The sequence below is a fragment of the Thalia democratica genome, chromosome 4, assembly GCF_965202585.1.
Source record: "Thalia democratica chromosome 4, ktThaDemo2.hap1.1, whole genome shotgun sequence".
Lineage (NCBI taxonomy): Eukaryota > Metazoa > Chordata > Thaliacea > Salpida > Salpidae > Thalia > Thalia democratica.
In genome coordinates, this window is record NC_139168.1 from 32,378,480 (window position 1) to 32,395,937 (window position 17,458).

General features: G+C 28.7%; 1 protein-coding gene across 1 annotated transcript; it reads right to left on the bottom strand.

Annotated features, from left to right (window-relative positions):
- Positions 1 to 31: 31 nt before the first annotated feature.
- LOC145833265 (DNA-dependent protein kinase catalytic subunit-like) lies at positions 32 to 17,225 on the bottom strand. The gene is made up of 27 exons (XM_082940456.1): positions 17,143 to 17,225; positions 15,381 to 15,585; positions 14,833 to 14,990; positions 14,363 to 14,419; positions 13,918 to 14,096; positions 13,132 to 13,226; positions 12,608 to 12,784; positions 12,121 to 12,284; positions 9,981 to 10,109; positions 9,525 to 9,724; positions 7,691 to 7,823; positions 7,117 to 7,236; positions 6,560 to 6,701; positions 6,232 to 6,317; positions 5,868 to 6,018; positions 5,389 to 5,588; positions 4,879 to 4,986; positions 4,366 to 4,589; positions 3,952 to 4,090; positions 3,496 to 3,649; positions 2,854 to 2,968; positions 2,461 to 2,603; positions 2,149 to 2,339; positions 1,639 to 1,865; positions 512 to 650; positions 325 to 442; positions 32 to 153 (listed from the first exon to the last, which is right to left on the bottom strand). The coding sequence occupies exons 2-27, from the start codon at positions 15,583 to 15,585 to the stop codon at positions 32 to 34; spliced, it is 3,876 nt and encodes a 1,291-aa protein (XP_082796582.1). The 5' UTR covers positions 17,143 to 17,225.
- Positions 17,226 to 17,458: the final 233 nt, after the last annotated feature.

Here is a 17,458-nt window from a genome sequence, read left to right on the forward strand (position 1 = left end):
TTTGTAAACAAATCTAAAGAATAACTGAATACTATTGTGTTGGTAAATAATCAACGCATAAATAAGCGTATACCTCATCACCAAAGTAATTCATAAAACTCTGGCTTTTCTCTTTATCATGATTCATTTCTTCTATCAACGTTGAAAAATTTTCTGCAAAAATTAATACTCTTTACTAACGTCGTACAATAAAACAAAACTACTTTAAAGTTTTGACGTTTTTTTACGATAAATTATTTAACTGTTACTAATAAAGATTGGTAGTTGCATTCAGAATTTTTTTGTAAAGATATTATTATTGTTCTATAAAAAACTTTAACATACTTTCAGTGATAACAGCAGACAACAACTTATTGATACAAGGATGCACACTAGAAACCCCAACAAGAACTGAAGCATCAAAATGTTTAAATATTTCAAGCAGTATGTTCAAGTCCTCATGCTGTAAAAATAATAGATAAATAAAAAAATAAACAAATTTTCATTTTTTTATTGATTCTATTAAAATCACCTCATTTATTTCAAACAGCAAGCTGCTTAACCCGCGGTTTCTCAAACAACATCGACCGAAGCACCAGTCTCCCAACTTCATTTCAATTGTTACGTTATTTAAAGATGACGTCATCAAGCTTGGTATGAAACTTGTGATGCTGTAAAAATGTAAAACTCGAGTTTATAGTTGAGGTATCATAAAGATTTTCAGCCTATAAAACAATTATTATAAACTTATAATTGTTTTAGTATATTTTTAAACAGTGAAAGGTTTATTAAAAAATAACAGTTAAAGTTTAAGAGTTAAATCAAGTATGACTTATAATAATATTAACTATTTGTTAACACGCTAAACTCTGTGAAATATCTTATTTCAACAAGATATACAAAACAGTTAAACAACCATATTAGCCTTTTTTAAATATCAAATGCAATTGTGTAAGATATAATAGTCATAACAACAATAAAGAAGTTAATTGTGTTTTTTAAATTTCAAAGGTTTAAAACACTAAAATATGTAAGATCACTAACAATTTAAACCAACAACTGTTAAAGTCCGACTATTAAAGGCATATTAGAGATGAAAATTAAATAAGACTATCTAAAAATAAAATTGTTAACAATCGATATCTAAAAAAGTAAAGAATAACTTGTTAGACAAACCTGTTTAAAGGTTATTTCATGTTTAACTAAACATTTTTCATTTGTATACTGTATGAAATTGCGTTTTACTTAAAGTTTACTGAAAAATTAACAAGACATCATCTAAAGATACATTTTAATGCAGTATTTTTCAAAAAGCTATGATAAGTAAATCAAAGAAAACTTTCTTGCCAGGATATTTTTTACCTGACATAGTTAGGTTTTAATTCTTTTTGTTAAAATAAATTTATTAAGTTAATTTTATGGAATATTGATAGGAGTAATCAAAAAAAAAACATAACACAATTCATTGACAATTTTTTAAATATTATGCGTACACTGTACGTATAAAAATGTTTTGTGACCAGCAAAAACATTTCTTTGACAACTTTTGTGCAACTTTAAGATCGAACAAAATAGTACCATGTCATTTTTTTATATTTAGTTTACTACTTATATTATCAATAACAAAACAAGCAAGAACTGTTATCAATTCTAATTTACCTTGTATGCTTAGTTTCTTTCTTTATATAGTGTTTTACTGCTCGCAGGAAATCATCTTTTACTTGAGAATTCATAACGGATTCAACGAGGTCAACTAAAAGCAAATTCAGATGTGAAAAACTTTTGTGGCTAGCGGTGAAATTGTATTGGAGGTTTGTAGAGGGAGATACCAACAACTTTCCACACATTTTAGCTGTGACCATCCAAAAACTTGATTTTAAGGTTTTCTAAAAAAACATCAATAGCAGTTAGTTAGTTATAACAAATCATATTTTGTTACAGTGGTGTTTTATTAAATTAAGTTTTAAAATAAAACACTTACATAAAAGTAATTAAAACATTTTACTTAATTGCTATTTTATCATTTATAACTTACAAAATAAATAGTTAAAACGCAGCTTCGCAATGCAATTCCACATAACATAATATGTTTAAAGACACTTATATATACTAATATTACTAAATATAGTATGTGATCTAATTGACAATAAACTAAAATAACAAACCGACCTGCAAAAAAGAATCAGATTCGGGATGCTTCAAAATTGCGGTGACTAAATTCAAACTTCTGGTAACAAAAGCTACTTTTTCTTCTACAAACTTCATTTCATCAAATGCCAGCGTTGAAAACTGCCTTTCTTCTTTCATCTTCTCTAACATTTCCCTCATTAGCTCTTCAATTGTTCTCAACAGGCAGGATTCTTATTAAACAAATAAGATTTTTAAACGTTGTCTTTTTTTAATTATCTTTTTAAACTAGTCTGGTTTGTTACAAAAAACATCTGATACATCTTATTAAATTCTATAAATTTTTCAACAAACGCTGATTTAAGAGAACTAGTGGAGAGGTTAGATGTTCTTGTATAACCCAGTAATATCCTTCGATACAAGCTAAGACGTTTTTCAAGTATTTTGACGACAACAAACATTTATCGGAAATCAAACTCTTCACTTTATTCTCAAAACTGAAAAACGTTATTTTAGTTTAGCATGCGAATTTGAACCAAAAACTTTGCGAACTTTACAAAAACATAAGTAAATAAAATAGAGTGCATAAAACAGATAGCTTTATATTTTATATGGCAAAAAAAAAATAATTGATAAATTTTAAGTTTAAATTTAAAAAATTAATGCAATCTATGTTAATTCAAAGTATATATAACTTTGTGGCAAATTATTAAAGTAAAATATACTTATCTGAAAACTAAAACCAACATATTAATAATGTATTTGTTATTAGTCTCTTGTATTTTATCTTCAATCCATTTCTTAGGACTTGTGTACAGTTTTGAAAACTCAGTAAACAAAATCATGCATTTTCTTCGTACGTCTGTTAAAGGAGATTTTAATAACAATAAAGTATAGATAATAACTACTCTAAACAATTTTAATATGTATGTTATTTTGTGCTTTTGGTCTTATGTAAGCATAAAACAAGTAGCTAAACTCTTGAATTTAATACATTATAAAAAAATAAATTATTGTTTACTATAAATTGACCTAACTAAAATAAATAAAAAAGCTTAATTTATTAATCTAAAAATTTATGGAAGTCAATTTAGTTTCATTAATTAGTTTTTAATGTACTTTATATTTAAGTTACTTAATGTGTAATTTTTTTATTAAATCCTGGATTCTATAACTACACAAAGCTTAATAGAACTTAAACTTTATCGTATTTACTTTCAAAACTAGTTTAATTACAACTTAAAATATAACTTTTTTAAATGCTAATGTCGTGAAGTTTGTAAATCACTTTAAAAAAATTGTTGGCATGATTTTTTCATGTGTGAGTATTTTCGTTTTTGTAATATATCTTTATGTTCGTTGCAACTTGAATACTACTAAACATCATACCAGGATGAAGACTGGACGTTTGTCGGAACAGCCACTCGCACAAGGTCAACAAGCTCGGGGCAGCCTGGAATCCCTTCGGTACCCTTCTTGCATCAGATGCTGACATGAGCAGTTTGTGCTTGACGCAAATAATTCGTTCCAAATGTTCTATGGCCTTAAAATTTTATTGAAGTAAAACGTAAGTTTTTTTTCAACATCTAAGTTATAAAAAACATTTATTTATTTGAGTATTTTTGACTAGAGCATAACTTTGATGCACATCTTATTTAGTCGACTTCAACTTTTCGTGTATAATAATTTAAAACTCGGTGTTTCTTTTATCTATCTGTGTAAAAACTTGCTTATGTTGAATAGCATGATTTTACGTTTATATTACTAAAGTACATATTTCAAAAACGTTTTTATTTGTTTACTATTAGGGTTTATGAGAAATAAGTAGCAACTTTTCATTGCAACCTGATTGCAAGAGGTGGAAACAAATGAGAATGAGGAACTTTCGTCAAACTGCTCTGCACAAGTTTGCGATAAAGACAAGTTGTGTAGAAAAGCCACCATCAATTCGATTGCAAACTCATCTACTAGAACTTCAGTTTCTCTATATATTTTTTTGTTTTAAACAGTAGTCAGGTAATACTCTAATATTTATCTAAAATATAGTGAAAAAATTTTTACACGACAGTACGAAATGAAATGAAAGTAAATCTAATTCGGTTATAACCTTCGAAAAATGAACAAACCGAAGCCGTTTCTTTAATTTAAAAAATACCGAAACATTTTCCTTACTTTACAAACTACCATGAACTAAAATTAACTCTAAAAAAACATCAAACGAAAACTGCTGTCCACTTTAATACCCAGAACTATTTTTACCTGAAAATTTTATAGATGCTGTTGAAGGCGAGGCACGCCCCGAGTCGCTTGCACCTTGCCACTTGGTGGCACAAGTTGACGACACGCTTCAACAAGCTCTTGCCGTTTCTCCTCACCGCACCACTGGGTGGCGCGCTCTGCTTGATCGACCAATGGAGAAACTCCTTGGTGAGGTCGGCGCACAAGTCACGCATCACCGCGCTTCTCTCGTCCACTATTCCGTCCTGAATTTGATGAAAAATTAATTGAAACAAAATAAAGAATTGTTTTAGCAGTAAGTCGTTTTAAGAAGGCTGAATTTGAACCTGTTTGAAGTAATAAAAGAAATTTCAAGCTTATAATTATTTCTTACTACTATACCTAATCATAATAAACAAAAGCAATTGAAACTGAGTTCATGAATTGAAACGATAATTACAAAAATATAAGAAAATTCAATCACCTAATATTTAACAACTGCTACTCGATTAAACTTGACTTTTCCTGAAATAATATTAAACCATTTAATCTCACCATTATAGAGTTGAGCAAGGCCGCAGTGTCAGGATTCTCGTAAGTTCTATTTTTGGTGAACCAGTGGACTATTTGGTACATCAGAGGTCGGAACATTTGCTGGCACGTCTGAGGTTAACATAAAAAAGTAATTTTAAATTTTGATGACTTATTGCAAAAATCTATTCTGTGCGATATGGTTTAGTTACAAAGTTAAGTGGCTGCAATTCTAATTATAAAAGTTCTGAGTTACAAAATCTTTATTTTCATTTTTACTTCCGTAATCTTTCCTAATTTTATCATACTATTTAAATAAGATTTTTTATTTAATGCACGGACAAGCTCTTTAAGCGAAACTTAGCTTGCTTAATAAATATGAAAAAGATAAAAGTATACTAGTTTATTTTTAACAGCTCAAAATTATTTGATATGAACACTTTAATGAAAAAAGAAATTTGAATTGGCATGTAATTAATTATACAAAACGCAGAAAAAAACCATGATATTTATTATATGAAATTTCAAACTTACAGTGTCTACGTCAGAGGCCAGTTGCAAAATGGCGGGAAAAATGTGCGCGTAAATGCGAGAGAACCTGCAGGTTTTGCTCTGCTGGGCGCTGCTGCCGATCATGAAAAGAGTTGTCGAGTGGAGGAGCTCGCACGCCGATAACTTGCTCTTTCGATTATTCGACTTGCAGGCGACCTCGATTATTCGCGGCAAAAACTTTTCTGTTCAGACCGAATTTTCTTGTTCAGATAAAATAAAAATATTAATAGTGCTTCAAGCTGCACTGTTTGACTAATTGATTACAATGGTTTTAGTTTTGTCTGAGAACCAAGTCTTTGAGCCTGCTAAATTGCAAATGTTTATACTAAAACCTTTAGTTTTAAAAATTTTATAACCATATAAATAATATAAAATTGAAATAAGTATGAATGGCATCTAAGTAACAAAGTGAACATCAGTATACAATTTTTAGACCAAAAACAACATATATATAAACTGACCGAGCCGAAGCACGGGTTTCATGTCTCTCAGAGGAAGCTCGTACTCGATAGAAGCGTCGCAGTCCCACAAAGCAACGGGGCGCGAACTGTCGACCAGGTTGCTGGTGGCAACTCCCACGTGCCCCAGCATCTTGACCACCCGTGACCTTATCTGTGTGCATGATTAAAAATAAGGAAGATTTTTTTCTCAACAGAAATCAAAATAAATACAAACTGTTCTTAAGTTTCTATACCTAAACTGATTGATTTAAGAAAAATAATTTAAGGTAAATAAACGAAATTAACAAGTAAAACATAAAAACTGTTTTTATTACTCATTGCATAAAGTGTACTAAAACTTTTTAAAACTTGTATCAATACATACTTTAGTCCACTTTGCATCCAACTTTTCGTCGAAAAATCTCATTTTTCTGCTTTTTTTGTCACTAGACTGCTCGTAATTCGTCTGGACTGTTTTTATATTTAAAGTTATAATAAATATTTGTACTTTACATTTTAAACAAGTAATAACACATTTTGCATGATTCATTTATTGTAGTGACTTATGTAACTTTTTGGTTTAAAGTCAACACAGAGTTTTTATTTAGAGATCTAAAAATTTATTTTTTTTTCACTTCAACCTAAAACATTAAACTCAAATTTCGTTGTAAAATGATTTATACATTGCAAAAACGTAAAATACAAAAAAAAACCTTTGTTGTAGGAAAGCAGATGACGCAGGGATGGCAGCAGCGTCTGCAGCGTTTCGCCCTGCAAGCAAACCTCCCACCTTTCCAGAGCATCCAGCAGGTTGGACGCCAACGAAGGGAGGCTGCTGCTGTCCTGGCATGCTCGCTGTTTAAACACATTGTAAAATATATAAAACAATCTGGAGCATCAGGTAGAATGCTAAAGATCTGGAAAAGTAAGTGTTAATACCTCAACTATGAGAGACTGTATAAGTCTCTAGCTAGATAATAGTAAAGTGCTCGGACAGACGTGAGCGAACACAAAAATTATAATGCATTCAGAACAAACGTTTATTGGCTATATTCTCAAAGAAAACAAGATAAAGTGCTTTAGATTGTCGTTTTATTATTTTACCTGAAGAGCTGCTCAGCAGTGATACCTCGGTAGTACCAATAACTGAACGTGTTATCATTTTATTTATACCTGAACGCATTAAACTCTGAAAGCATTATAAAGCTTAGTCAAACATTTTTTCAAACAAAACTTTTAAATTACTAGCTTCGACAATGTGTCAACTAACTTGAACGAATGGAATCAGGTCCTTCATCAGGTGCTTTGCCACGCAAGTTGGCAACTGAAAAAACAAGTTCAATGCAGAAAGCAAAAGCTCTTCTTTGAATTGCGACGCAACAGTAACTATCTAAAAAAAATCCTTTTATACAGTTCTACAAAATATACTGCCTAAGTTATCAGAGATAACAACCAAAAAAAAAACGTTTTAAAATATTCAGTTGCAATTCTTCAGTTTATAAAAATGTTATGAGCTTTTTACAAAGTCAGTTTAGTTTTGGGTGTTACATTACTGGTAAAAAAGTATCTCAAAATTGTTTTTTTTATAATAATGTTTGACGAATAACAAACTGAGTGTCTTACAACAACATTCAATTACTGTTACAATTAATACAGGTAAAAGTATAATTAAAACTGAAGCGTGTGTAAATCTAAAAACAAAACTTGAATCGAAACATAAAATTTTTTAACACTTATTATTGTATGGGACTTTTAACTTTTTAATTCTTCAAAAATATATTTTCACTATTTACAAGGTAGTAAACAAATTATCTAGGATTTTTAAAAGTAATAACCAGTCTTACTTTTTGTAAGTATTTTAGTAATCCTGTCGTGCATTTCAACCTGCTGTGTTTTTCACCTTCAAAGCAACCTGAGTCAACAGCGATGCGGAGAAAAACGCGCAGTAAGGTGTAGAAGCCGCTGACAAACGGGTGTCTGTTGTAAAAATTACACGTTGTAATTGGTAAGAAAAAAGATGACAGGGTCGCCAAAAGTTATTTGAAAAATGTTCTCCCAGGTTTTTAAAGAACAAGTTTTTTTAACTATATTTAGTTGAGACGGGTCAAACACGCACGAAGACAATTTTGCACGAAGAAATTTTTTACAAAGGGTAAATTTTACAGGAGTGACAATAAAATTAACTAAAAAAAATAACGAAATAAAATTAAAATTAATAAATAAATAAAAATGACAAGGGTAAGGACGAGTAGCAGTGATGGTAAAAAAATGTTAAGATAAATAAAAAAAGTTTAAAAAAAAAATAATAAATAAAAATTACCGACCAAGGTACGTTAGGGGTAATAGTAATAGTAAAAATAAATAATAGATAAATAAAAAGCAAAAAAAAAATAAAAAAAACGAAAGACCGACCAAGGGTAAGGGTTTGGGGTAACAGTGATAGAAAAAAAAAGAAGAAAAATAAAAATTAATAAGAAGAAAAAAAAGTTACCGACCAAGAAAAAGGGTTAGGGGTAACAGTGATGGTAAAAAAAAATTAAGAAAGAATAAATTAATAAATATAAATAAAAAAATATCAACTTGTTTAAAAGTGTCTTCGTGCAAAAGTGACCTCTCGTGCAAAAAAAAAGGCGTCGTGCAAAAGTGTCCCTTCGTGCACTTTTGACACCTACCAATTTTTAGTATATAGTTTTTGTATTTTAGTAAAAAGATATCTTAAATAGTATAACAACATTGAAAAATACTGTAAACCAATTTTAAATGCATTTTTTACAATAAAAAAGTTAAATAATAACAAACAAATGTTTATCTAAAAAAGTTAGATTTACATTGGCGTTAGTAAGCATGATTGAATTATTAATCTTCTACGAATCATCATTTTTTTACAAGGTAAAATTTTAGAATAAGTTAAAGGGACGATGGTTTAAAGCAGGGTTTCCCAAAGTGCCAAATGACCCCCTTGGGCCATGAGGTCATAGTTTGAAACTTACACTAGATGTTCCGGAGTTGATGATGAGGAGCAAAAAAAAAGTCCTAGGTGTTTTTAATGGTAGTTGTTTGAGTATTCTTGTTGGAGGGGGCCATACCTATTTTTATTTCTTTAAAGGGGCCTTTTGAAAAAAAATTGGGAAACCCTGGTTTAAGGGTTAACGATTAAACTTAGTACAACAGATCAAAGGCTAGTGTTTTAAGTAATATTGGCTAATATATAAAATCAATATGGCAAGAGCTAGGTTTTAAATATATAAAAAGGGTAAAGAGGTTTCAATTAGTACTCATAGATAAAAGTTTAGGATAATAAATTAAGGCTTAAGATTAGAGTTTAAAAGTTATTTTAATAAGGTATAAGACTGTTTAAAGTTCAAAAACGAAGGTGAAATTAAAATTTTGAAGAACTTGAGTATAGGAAAAGATTACTAACTAAATAATATTGGACACGCGAAAAAGTTAAAGCCTGGATAAAAAGCACACCTGGACATATAAACTAAAATAACACTTTTTCTATTCTTTTCAAACATTTAAAAAAAATTATAACTAATTTTTAGATGCACAAATTTTACAAGTATAAAAAATTTATTACTCTTTTTTGATAATTAAAAAAAAAAGTCAAACTAGCAATTGAAGTATAAAACATTATTTCTTCAAACCAATTTCATAAACACGCGCTGTCAAACTAACTTGAGCGACAACTCCACGACTCTGACGACAACGTCATCAACGTGACGCAGAAACAGCTCGTTGACTTTTCGAGACGACGTCATCACGGCGGTGACCACGCGCACCAGGTTGACGAAGGTTCGGAAGTCCTGCTGGTTTTCAGCCCGCATGTTTCGGGTGAGTCCCGGATTCGACACTCCGTCGACCGACTCCTCGTCGTTCTTGATTGCAAGTTGTGCTTGGTTACTATTACTAACAAAACTTTCACGGAAATACTTCAAGTAAAATTAAATTTAAAAAATCAAAAACCAACTAGAGGGTAATCTGTTTTATACTTTGATAGTTATCAGCCGAATTTTTTATTAAGTTATATAAAAAATATATAAAATCCAAACACTTCATTAACCTAAATTTTAATAAACTATAAATCAGTTCAACAAATGAAGTCAATACATAGAACAAACAAAAAATACTAACCAGAACAGTATTGAAATTCAGCTTTTTTACGATCATCAAGATAGATTTAATGAACGAATTTGCAAATGCACTTGATGCAATGTTGCGTTTTTCACTGCAGAGGCAAATGCTTTTGCTTTTGTAGGTGAACTAAAAAATGTTTTTAAGCTTAAAAAACTGTTAAAAAACTTGAACTACTAGAACCTTATCAGTTTATATTCAAACGTATTTTATCACATAAGCTACAATCAAGGTTGCCACAGATCAAGCTGAGAAAAATTTCCTGACTTTTTCTGACTTTTCTAAATCAAACTCTTAATTTAAACTTATTCTAAAATACATAATCAAACACTTAAATATCTAAAGTTTTCAATCTTATTTTTATACAGGTTATAACAACTTTTTTTTTTGCCAAGTTCAATCATCTAACTTCCATTACATCACTTGAACCATCTGAGTATGATTGATGTATTTTCAATAAATAGCTCTATCAGCAAAATATAGTCAGTCTTAGCATAAAAGTTGTAAAAGGTAATATATATATATATATAAATGTAATAATAAAATGTTGACTTAGTTTTAAATACTACCTTAACCATTTAATAAAACATTCTTAAATCAAAAATCAATTAGAAACGAATATATTTAAGTAACTGTAAAACAATACATAAAAAAGTAATCTATATATCTGTTATATAAAATATTTCCTCTTATCATTTTGTATAAAATTTGTAAAAATAAATCTACTCTTATTTATTTAAAAATCTTTAGTCATTCTATAAAAAATTACAAATAAGTTAAATTATCATTTAAGGCCATAGGGGGGGGGGGGGTCCACTTTGTTTTTTACAACTTGATCTTATTTTGTAGAATTTAATCTGAGCTATCAGACACTTTTAACCGCTTAAAAAAACTCAAAGTAACTTTTGAGATATAAGCGATCAAAGAAAGGGCGTTCAATAGGTTCCTTATGGAAGGCAAAAACTAAAAATGCGAAAAAAGACTATTTCACTAAAAATCTATCTCCTCCTTCATTTTTTGAGTAATCTTTCTCAAATTTTTACAGAATGTGTATCATTAAACTTTAAAGAGATCTATTGTAGGAATTTTTTTAATTTTAAGTAAAAAAAAAATTATTGTCAAAAAACTACCCTTTCTTTTAGTTTTTTTTGGATAAAATTTTTATTTTTCAAAATTTCAAAAATTCCAACATTCAGATTCTACAAAATATTAAAAGGAACATTTCCTGAAAATTTGAAGTCTCTAGGTCAAAAAATTAAGGAGGAGATAGGTTTTTAGTGAATTTTAAATTTCCGAGAAAATTGACCCCAAAAAATTTGCGGTCCATACGTTTATATTGGAAAAATTTTACAAAAAATTAAATATCTCAAAAGTTAAATGATATTTTTGAATTCTATAAAAACTGGCTTATAGTTTGTACTTTAAGCTTTCATATAAAAGCCAAAGTTAATTTTAGTAAAAAAAAATGTTGGACCCCCCCTATGGCCTTAATATACCTCTCTTATAACTTATTATTCAAGTTTAAACAACTTAAAAAAATTATTAAGAGGTATAGTACACATAAACTTGTTACATAAAATACTAAACTCAGTGCTTAATTATTTACTTAATCAAAAAAGACTTTGATTCTAAAATTCAATAAGATAAATTTTTGTGTATATATCACAGTTTACTATGGAAGTGTCCTTGCCACAGATCATCAATACTAAAAAGCATACAAAACATACTTGTTCAAGTAGGGTAGTTGTTTAATATGCTAATAGAAAGATTTTGCATTTTTTCAAAGATATTTTACTAATTTATACCTGATGAAGGCATTGGTAATAAAGTAATTTTGTAAATTTAGAGAAAAAAATTGCAATTTTAGTCTGGAAAAATAACTTTTAATTGTTTTTACCATTTCAAGGCTGTGGATAATAAGGAGCTTTTTAAATTTAAACTGACAATATCTAACTTTTTTTGTCAAATTTCCTGACTTTTCCTGACCTTGTGGCAGCCGTGTACAATTTTTCAATGCTACGAAAACATAAATATATACCTTATTGAAAAAAACGTTAAATTTTTCAATAATCATTAACAAAATTTAAAATGTAACTCAAAGCATAAGCACCTAGTGGCAACCTTACTACTCGAAACTCACACTCACGACGCCCAGCAGAGTCTTCCACAGTGGCACGTAGCTCATGTGGGTGATTGTGCGCGAATCTTCCAAAACGGACTCTTTCACTTCATCACTTCCGTCGGTAGGTGTCGTCGACGAAGCGGTTATTTTGCGGGAACAAGTGCGCATCAGACTTTGGCTGACTGAAAAACAGTTACGAAAAGTGTTTAAACTCTGTTTAAAAAAGTTTTTATTTTATTTTTTGATAATATTTCAAAACTTAAACTTATATATTAATTTTAAAAGTCAGTGTAGTTTGCTATCTAAAAAAAAATAATTAAGTTTCAATAGAATAAAATAAAAATTAACAATTGTATTTTAATTAAAAAACCGAAACAATATTCTGAACAGATTGGAAGCAATAAAATATGTTAAATATTAAATTTGTAACTACTATCATTAATTATTATGTTAATAAACATTATTAACTGTGTACAATCAAAAATTAAAACTTTCAACGACCAACCAACACAATGCGTGAACTCAGCCATTCTTTCCACTCTGCGGTGAAAGGAAGCGGCCAGCCGAATCAGGGAATTACCCATCTCATTTGCATAATGGTTCGGCAACCGCGGGTAGAATTCCACCGCCCTCACACACAGCTGCTCCAACGAGATCAGGTTGTTATGCGAAACAGCGTTGTCTAGCGGATATATTTGTTTTACTACTCAAGGCTAAATGTTGATAACGTATAAGCACATTTTAAAGAGTTGTACACTGTTTTATTATGGTTCTAAAACTATTTACAAAGTCATTTATATTATTGAATGCTTAACATGAAGTTATTACATTGTAGCCTTGTTATCTAAAGTTTGTATTGTAACAACTTGGATACAGTTATAAAATATGTTTTATACGTTTAAATAATTACTTAAGTTATAAAAATCATACAAGTAAATGCAAAAAATTAATCACTCTAAGTGTTCTATCTACTACAAGTAAGTTGTAACTATGTTAAAAATAACTATGTTTTTGATATTGGCTACTTACCTATGTTTTCCATTTGCACAGAAATATTAGCAATAGAGCTGATAAAACTTGGAATTTGGTGGATTCCATCGTAATATCCATTTCCATTGTGTTCTCTGTTCATATTCGTTCGTTTACAAAAGATTAAAAGGTGAAAAAAAAAAACTAAAACAGTTCATAGTTTCAGTGCGTGTTTAGTAGGTTAATAGTTTATTGTCTAATTTATACATAGTTTACACATAGTAATCAAAATAGAAAACATAACGTAGAATAATAATTGGTTAGAATTAAGCACCGAAGGAATGTTTGCTTTCAAACTATACAATCACAAATAAGTGAATACTGTTTTTACCAAACCTAACGTAGATTGAACTTAAAAGTAGTGAACTAGTTGAAAGTAAAACATTTTTTGTTTGTTGAAAATAATGTAAAGGTAAGATAAAAAATTAATAAACGTTTCTCAATTTGAAAACTTAACGTCTAACCTAACACTAAAATAAAATAATCTTAAAGTTTATTCGCAGAGTAACTTAACTTATACATCAATACAAATAATAGATTTTATTTTACTTTGAAAGTGAATACCCCTGTTTTTTCAAGCACACTTTTGTATAACTAATAATTTAGCTACATGTGTAATCTATAGATTAATAATGATCATTTTTATTTATTTATTTTTTACTAACAGATATATAACCATTTTTAAGGTTAAATATAAGCGCAAAAAAAAAAGTGTTTTTTATGATATCTGCTTAAGATTGTTAGTAAACTTATAAGTATTAAACACCAAATTAGTTACAAAATCACCTCGAGAAAATGCTCTCGCATCTTCTGACCATGTTTCTGAAGACGTCAACTATTTCTCGGCTGTCCATGTACACTTTGCACGGACCGGCAAGATACCCGTACCCCTGGATGGCGATCGCCTCGCTCTTGCTGCCCGTCACTGAACTTTCCAACATTTGTTTGAACTCACCGCTCAAAAACTAATGAAAAGTATATATATGCATAGAAAAAAGTGATTATTTAAACTAAATCACTTTCTATTGAGCCCACTAAAAGGGCTTTTAAAAAATTTACTAGGAAAATTCGATTCGAAAAACTCCATAACATACGTTTCATAAAGACAAAAAAGATTGTATTTAATCTTATATATATGTAAATTGAGTTAGTTAAGTGACTTTTTTTTTAATGAAACTAAACATGATCTTGATGTTTTTTTTTGTGTAAATCAAATAATAAAAAAACTAACAACAAAAAGTTGTCTGTTTTCTTCGGTTCGGTCATCATCGCTTATAGTCTTACTAATCTGAAAAAGTGTACTATTGTTATAACTTATTTTGTTTGAACAACTTTATAAAGTTCAAATAACACTAATACTCAAAAAACTACAAACTTTTTGATTATTTTGTAAAAAAATGTATTGGTTGGAACTTAACAAAAAATAAATTATAAACAAGTATCCATAATTTGTTTTTACTTTGTTTTAAACACTGATTAATAAGTGAAAGGAAACCTAAATGTTAAACAAAAAAGTTGAAAAAATGAATGATTTAAAATCTGGTTTCATTACTTTTCATAAAAATCGAAATAGAAACAAAGCATTTAGAGTTACGAAAACTAGACAACTGATATGAAAACAGATCAAGTCATTTTAATATTAAAAACATGTTCAAAACCCAATAGATCTCCAGAAATTTATCAAACTATAATCAAACGTACAATGGAAAGGAAGGTTTGTATGGCCTGCCAGCCGAGATGCTTCACTTTTATGTTGTTGTGTCGAGAGCAGTCGACCAAAATGCTGTACGTTGATTTGTAGTTGGACAGAAGCAGCCTTCCAAACTTACTCGCGTGGTCCTTGAATATTTTCAAACCGGCTGAAACAAAATTAAGTTCAGTTTTAAGTGAATAAAAAAAAAATTATATAGAAATAAGTTGTTAAATTCAAGACAAGGTTTTTTTAATATGATTGAATTAAAAGTGTTAAAAAAAAATTGTGTAAGTGCTTACTTTTCAATATATAAACTGAGAAAATAAAAACACTAAAACAGAAGATATAACTTAAATTTTTTTCACATTCTAAAATATCAAGAACTAATAATATTGGATATTATAAACATTTTTAATCGTGTTTATCAATATAGTGTAGGTTATATATATACAGTTGTAGGTTATTAAGTTTTTATGTAGGTTCTAATAAACTTTATTATTGTTTACACTTTAAAAGTTTTGTAATTCTAAACAAAAATTTTTATCATCCATCAAACCTTGCGGGACAAGATATCTGTTGAAGTTCTCGGAAACCTGCATGCTTGCCCTTGTAAACTTGTATATTCGCTTGCACCTCCCTAACTCTTTCGAGTCCACCTCACAATCATCATGTGATGTCACAAAGGAAAACAGCAGCTGGTGAATCCCCAACAATGATCCTTCGATTATTTTGTGGTCGGGAACATTTCTTGTACTGGACATCTTTTAAAATTTAGACTTTCCAAAGATTAATTGTTTTTAAAATATGATTTTAACTTAAATTGCTTTAAGCGGTCATGAAAGATTCATAAGAAAACGACTTATGTGCAACTTAAAATATTTAAGTCAAACTAGAAGCTTTTATAACTGTAAAATGCTGTGCACAGTAAATTACTTAAGAAAAAAGTCTGTACATATAATGCAATTAATTAGATGCTTTTTTACTAGTAGACCTCTTGGTTTAGAATTTATCTTTTTTTCTATTTTTGTTATCATTAAAACTTGTAACAATAATCAAAATTTGGCTATTAAAAACAATTTACAATTATAATTACATACCTTTTTAAAACATTTCAAGCACTCATCAAAAGTTCTATTACAAAACAAAATAAATTATATGCACATTACCTGTGCACAAATAACATTTTGAGAAACAATAAGCTTAGGGCAGAGGGATTAATCACTGTTTAATTGGTCTTATTTTTTTACATTAAAAACTGAGCTAGGTGTTACTTTCAAACAGCTTTTTAACTTAAAGTACCTTTTGAGATATAAATCATCGAAATTTGAGAGTTTCACAGGTTCCTTATTAAAAGTGCAAAACATAGTTACCAGATTTCAATCAGTTAAAAGACACGCAATATAAAACAAACAAATGTTTGGAATATCAACGTCAGCATTCTCGCAGCTCTAGTGTAAACTAAAAGGGTGATATAAAACTATTTTATTAAAATCTACCTCAACCTACAATTTAAGAGCAGTCTTTTTAAAACTCTTTCACTCCAATCTTAATCAAATTTAGAAAAGTCCGAATAGGATTTTTATTAACTTTAACTGAAAATTTTATTCTTTAGATATATACAAAAATTATACTATTTATTCTTTTAGTGTGATTATAGATTTTAAATAAATGATTTTTTTATTGCTTTAAAAATACTCCCTAAAAACAAGTCTCTTACTCAAAAATTAAGTAAAGAAAAATTTTTGATTTTATTTTTAATCAAGAAAATTTGTTAATAAAATAATTTAGTACATAGGTTTGTATTGGAAAATTTTTCCAAAAATAAACACAACTCAAAATTTAATTAAATCTTAATTTTCTGTAAAAACTCACTTATGGTTATTACTTAAAAATTTTATTTAAGAACCAATATTAATGTATGTAAAAAAGATGTTTAACCCAGCTAGACCCTTAAATATGTATATATTACTATACTATACTGATACTATAATGTCTAAAATTGCATAAAAAACTGCAACTGTTTGTATACAAACTTAATTGAAAAACTAAAAGAAAACTTTTGTTCTTTATATAAATAGCTTTCAAAATACATATTTTAAGTTTTAATTGACAAAACTTAATCTAAGCATTCTAGACAAATATATTTAGATACTATAGGCAACTTAAAACTTTAGTTCTTACAGTTTAATTAAAAAACTTCAAACAACTTATATTGCATTTTAAAATTAGTTTCTAAATTAAATTTACTGTATGCTACCAAAGTTGATCAAAGTCAGTAATAAATTATTAAGCTAAAAAACAAATTCAAAAAGTTTTACTTCTTTTTCCAGTGTAGCTATGAAGAAGCTGTCATGAATTCTTTCCCATGTAGAAGAAAAACACTCAGGGTAAAATCGAACAACGGAACCAAGCAAATGTAAACAGGCACCTCTGACTGAAATTTTTTTAATCATTATACTTACAGCCTATTTTACCAGATGAGCTTTTACAAATACAAATAATTGAATTATTAATAACTACAAAGTATGTAAAAACTAAGTATTTGACAATTTAGATTGTTTTACAAATAAAAGCTATACGATTTGTTATATTTTGTAGGTAAAAATTTCTTTATAAAATATTTTTCTTACCGCT

Excerpts from the sequence above, each read along its gene's own strand:
- LOC145833265 (XM_082940456.1), bottom strand. The coding sequence starts at position 15,585 with ATGTCCAGTACAAGAAATGTTCCCGACCACAAAATAATCGAAGGATCA. Across the intron at positions 12,785-13,131 it reads TGTGCAAATGGAAAACATAG|ACAACGCTGTTTCGCATAAC; the intron begins GTAAGTAGCCAA and ends TATATCCGCTAG. Across the intron at positions 7,824-9,524 it reads GTCGTGGAGTTGTCGCTCAA|ACACCCGTTTGTCAGCGGCT; the intron begins GTTAGTTTGACA and ends TTTTTACAACAG.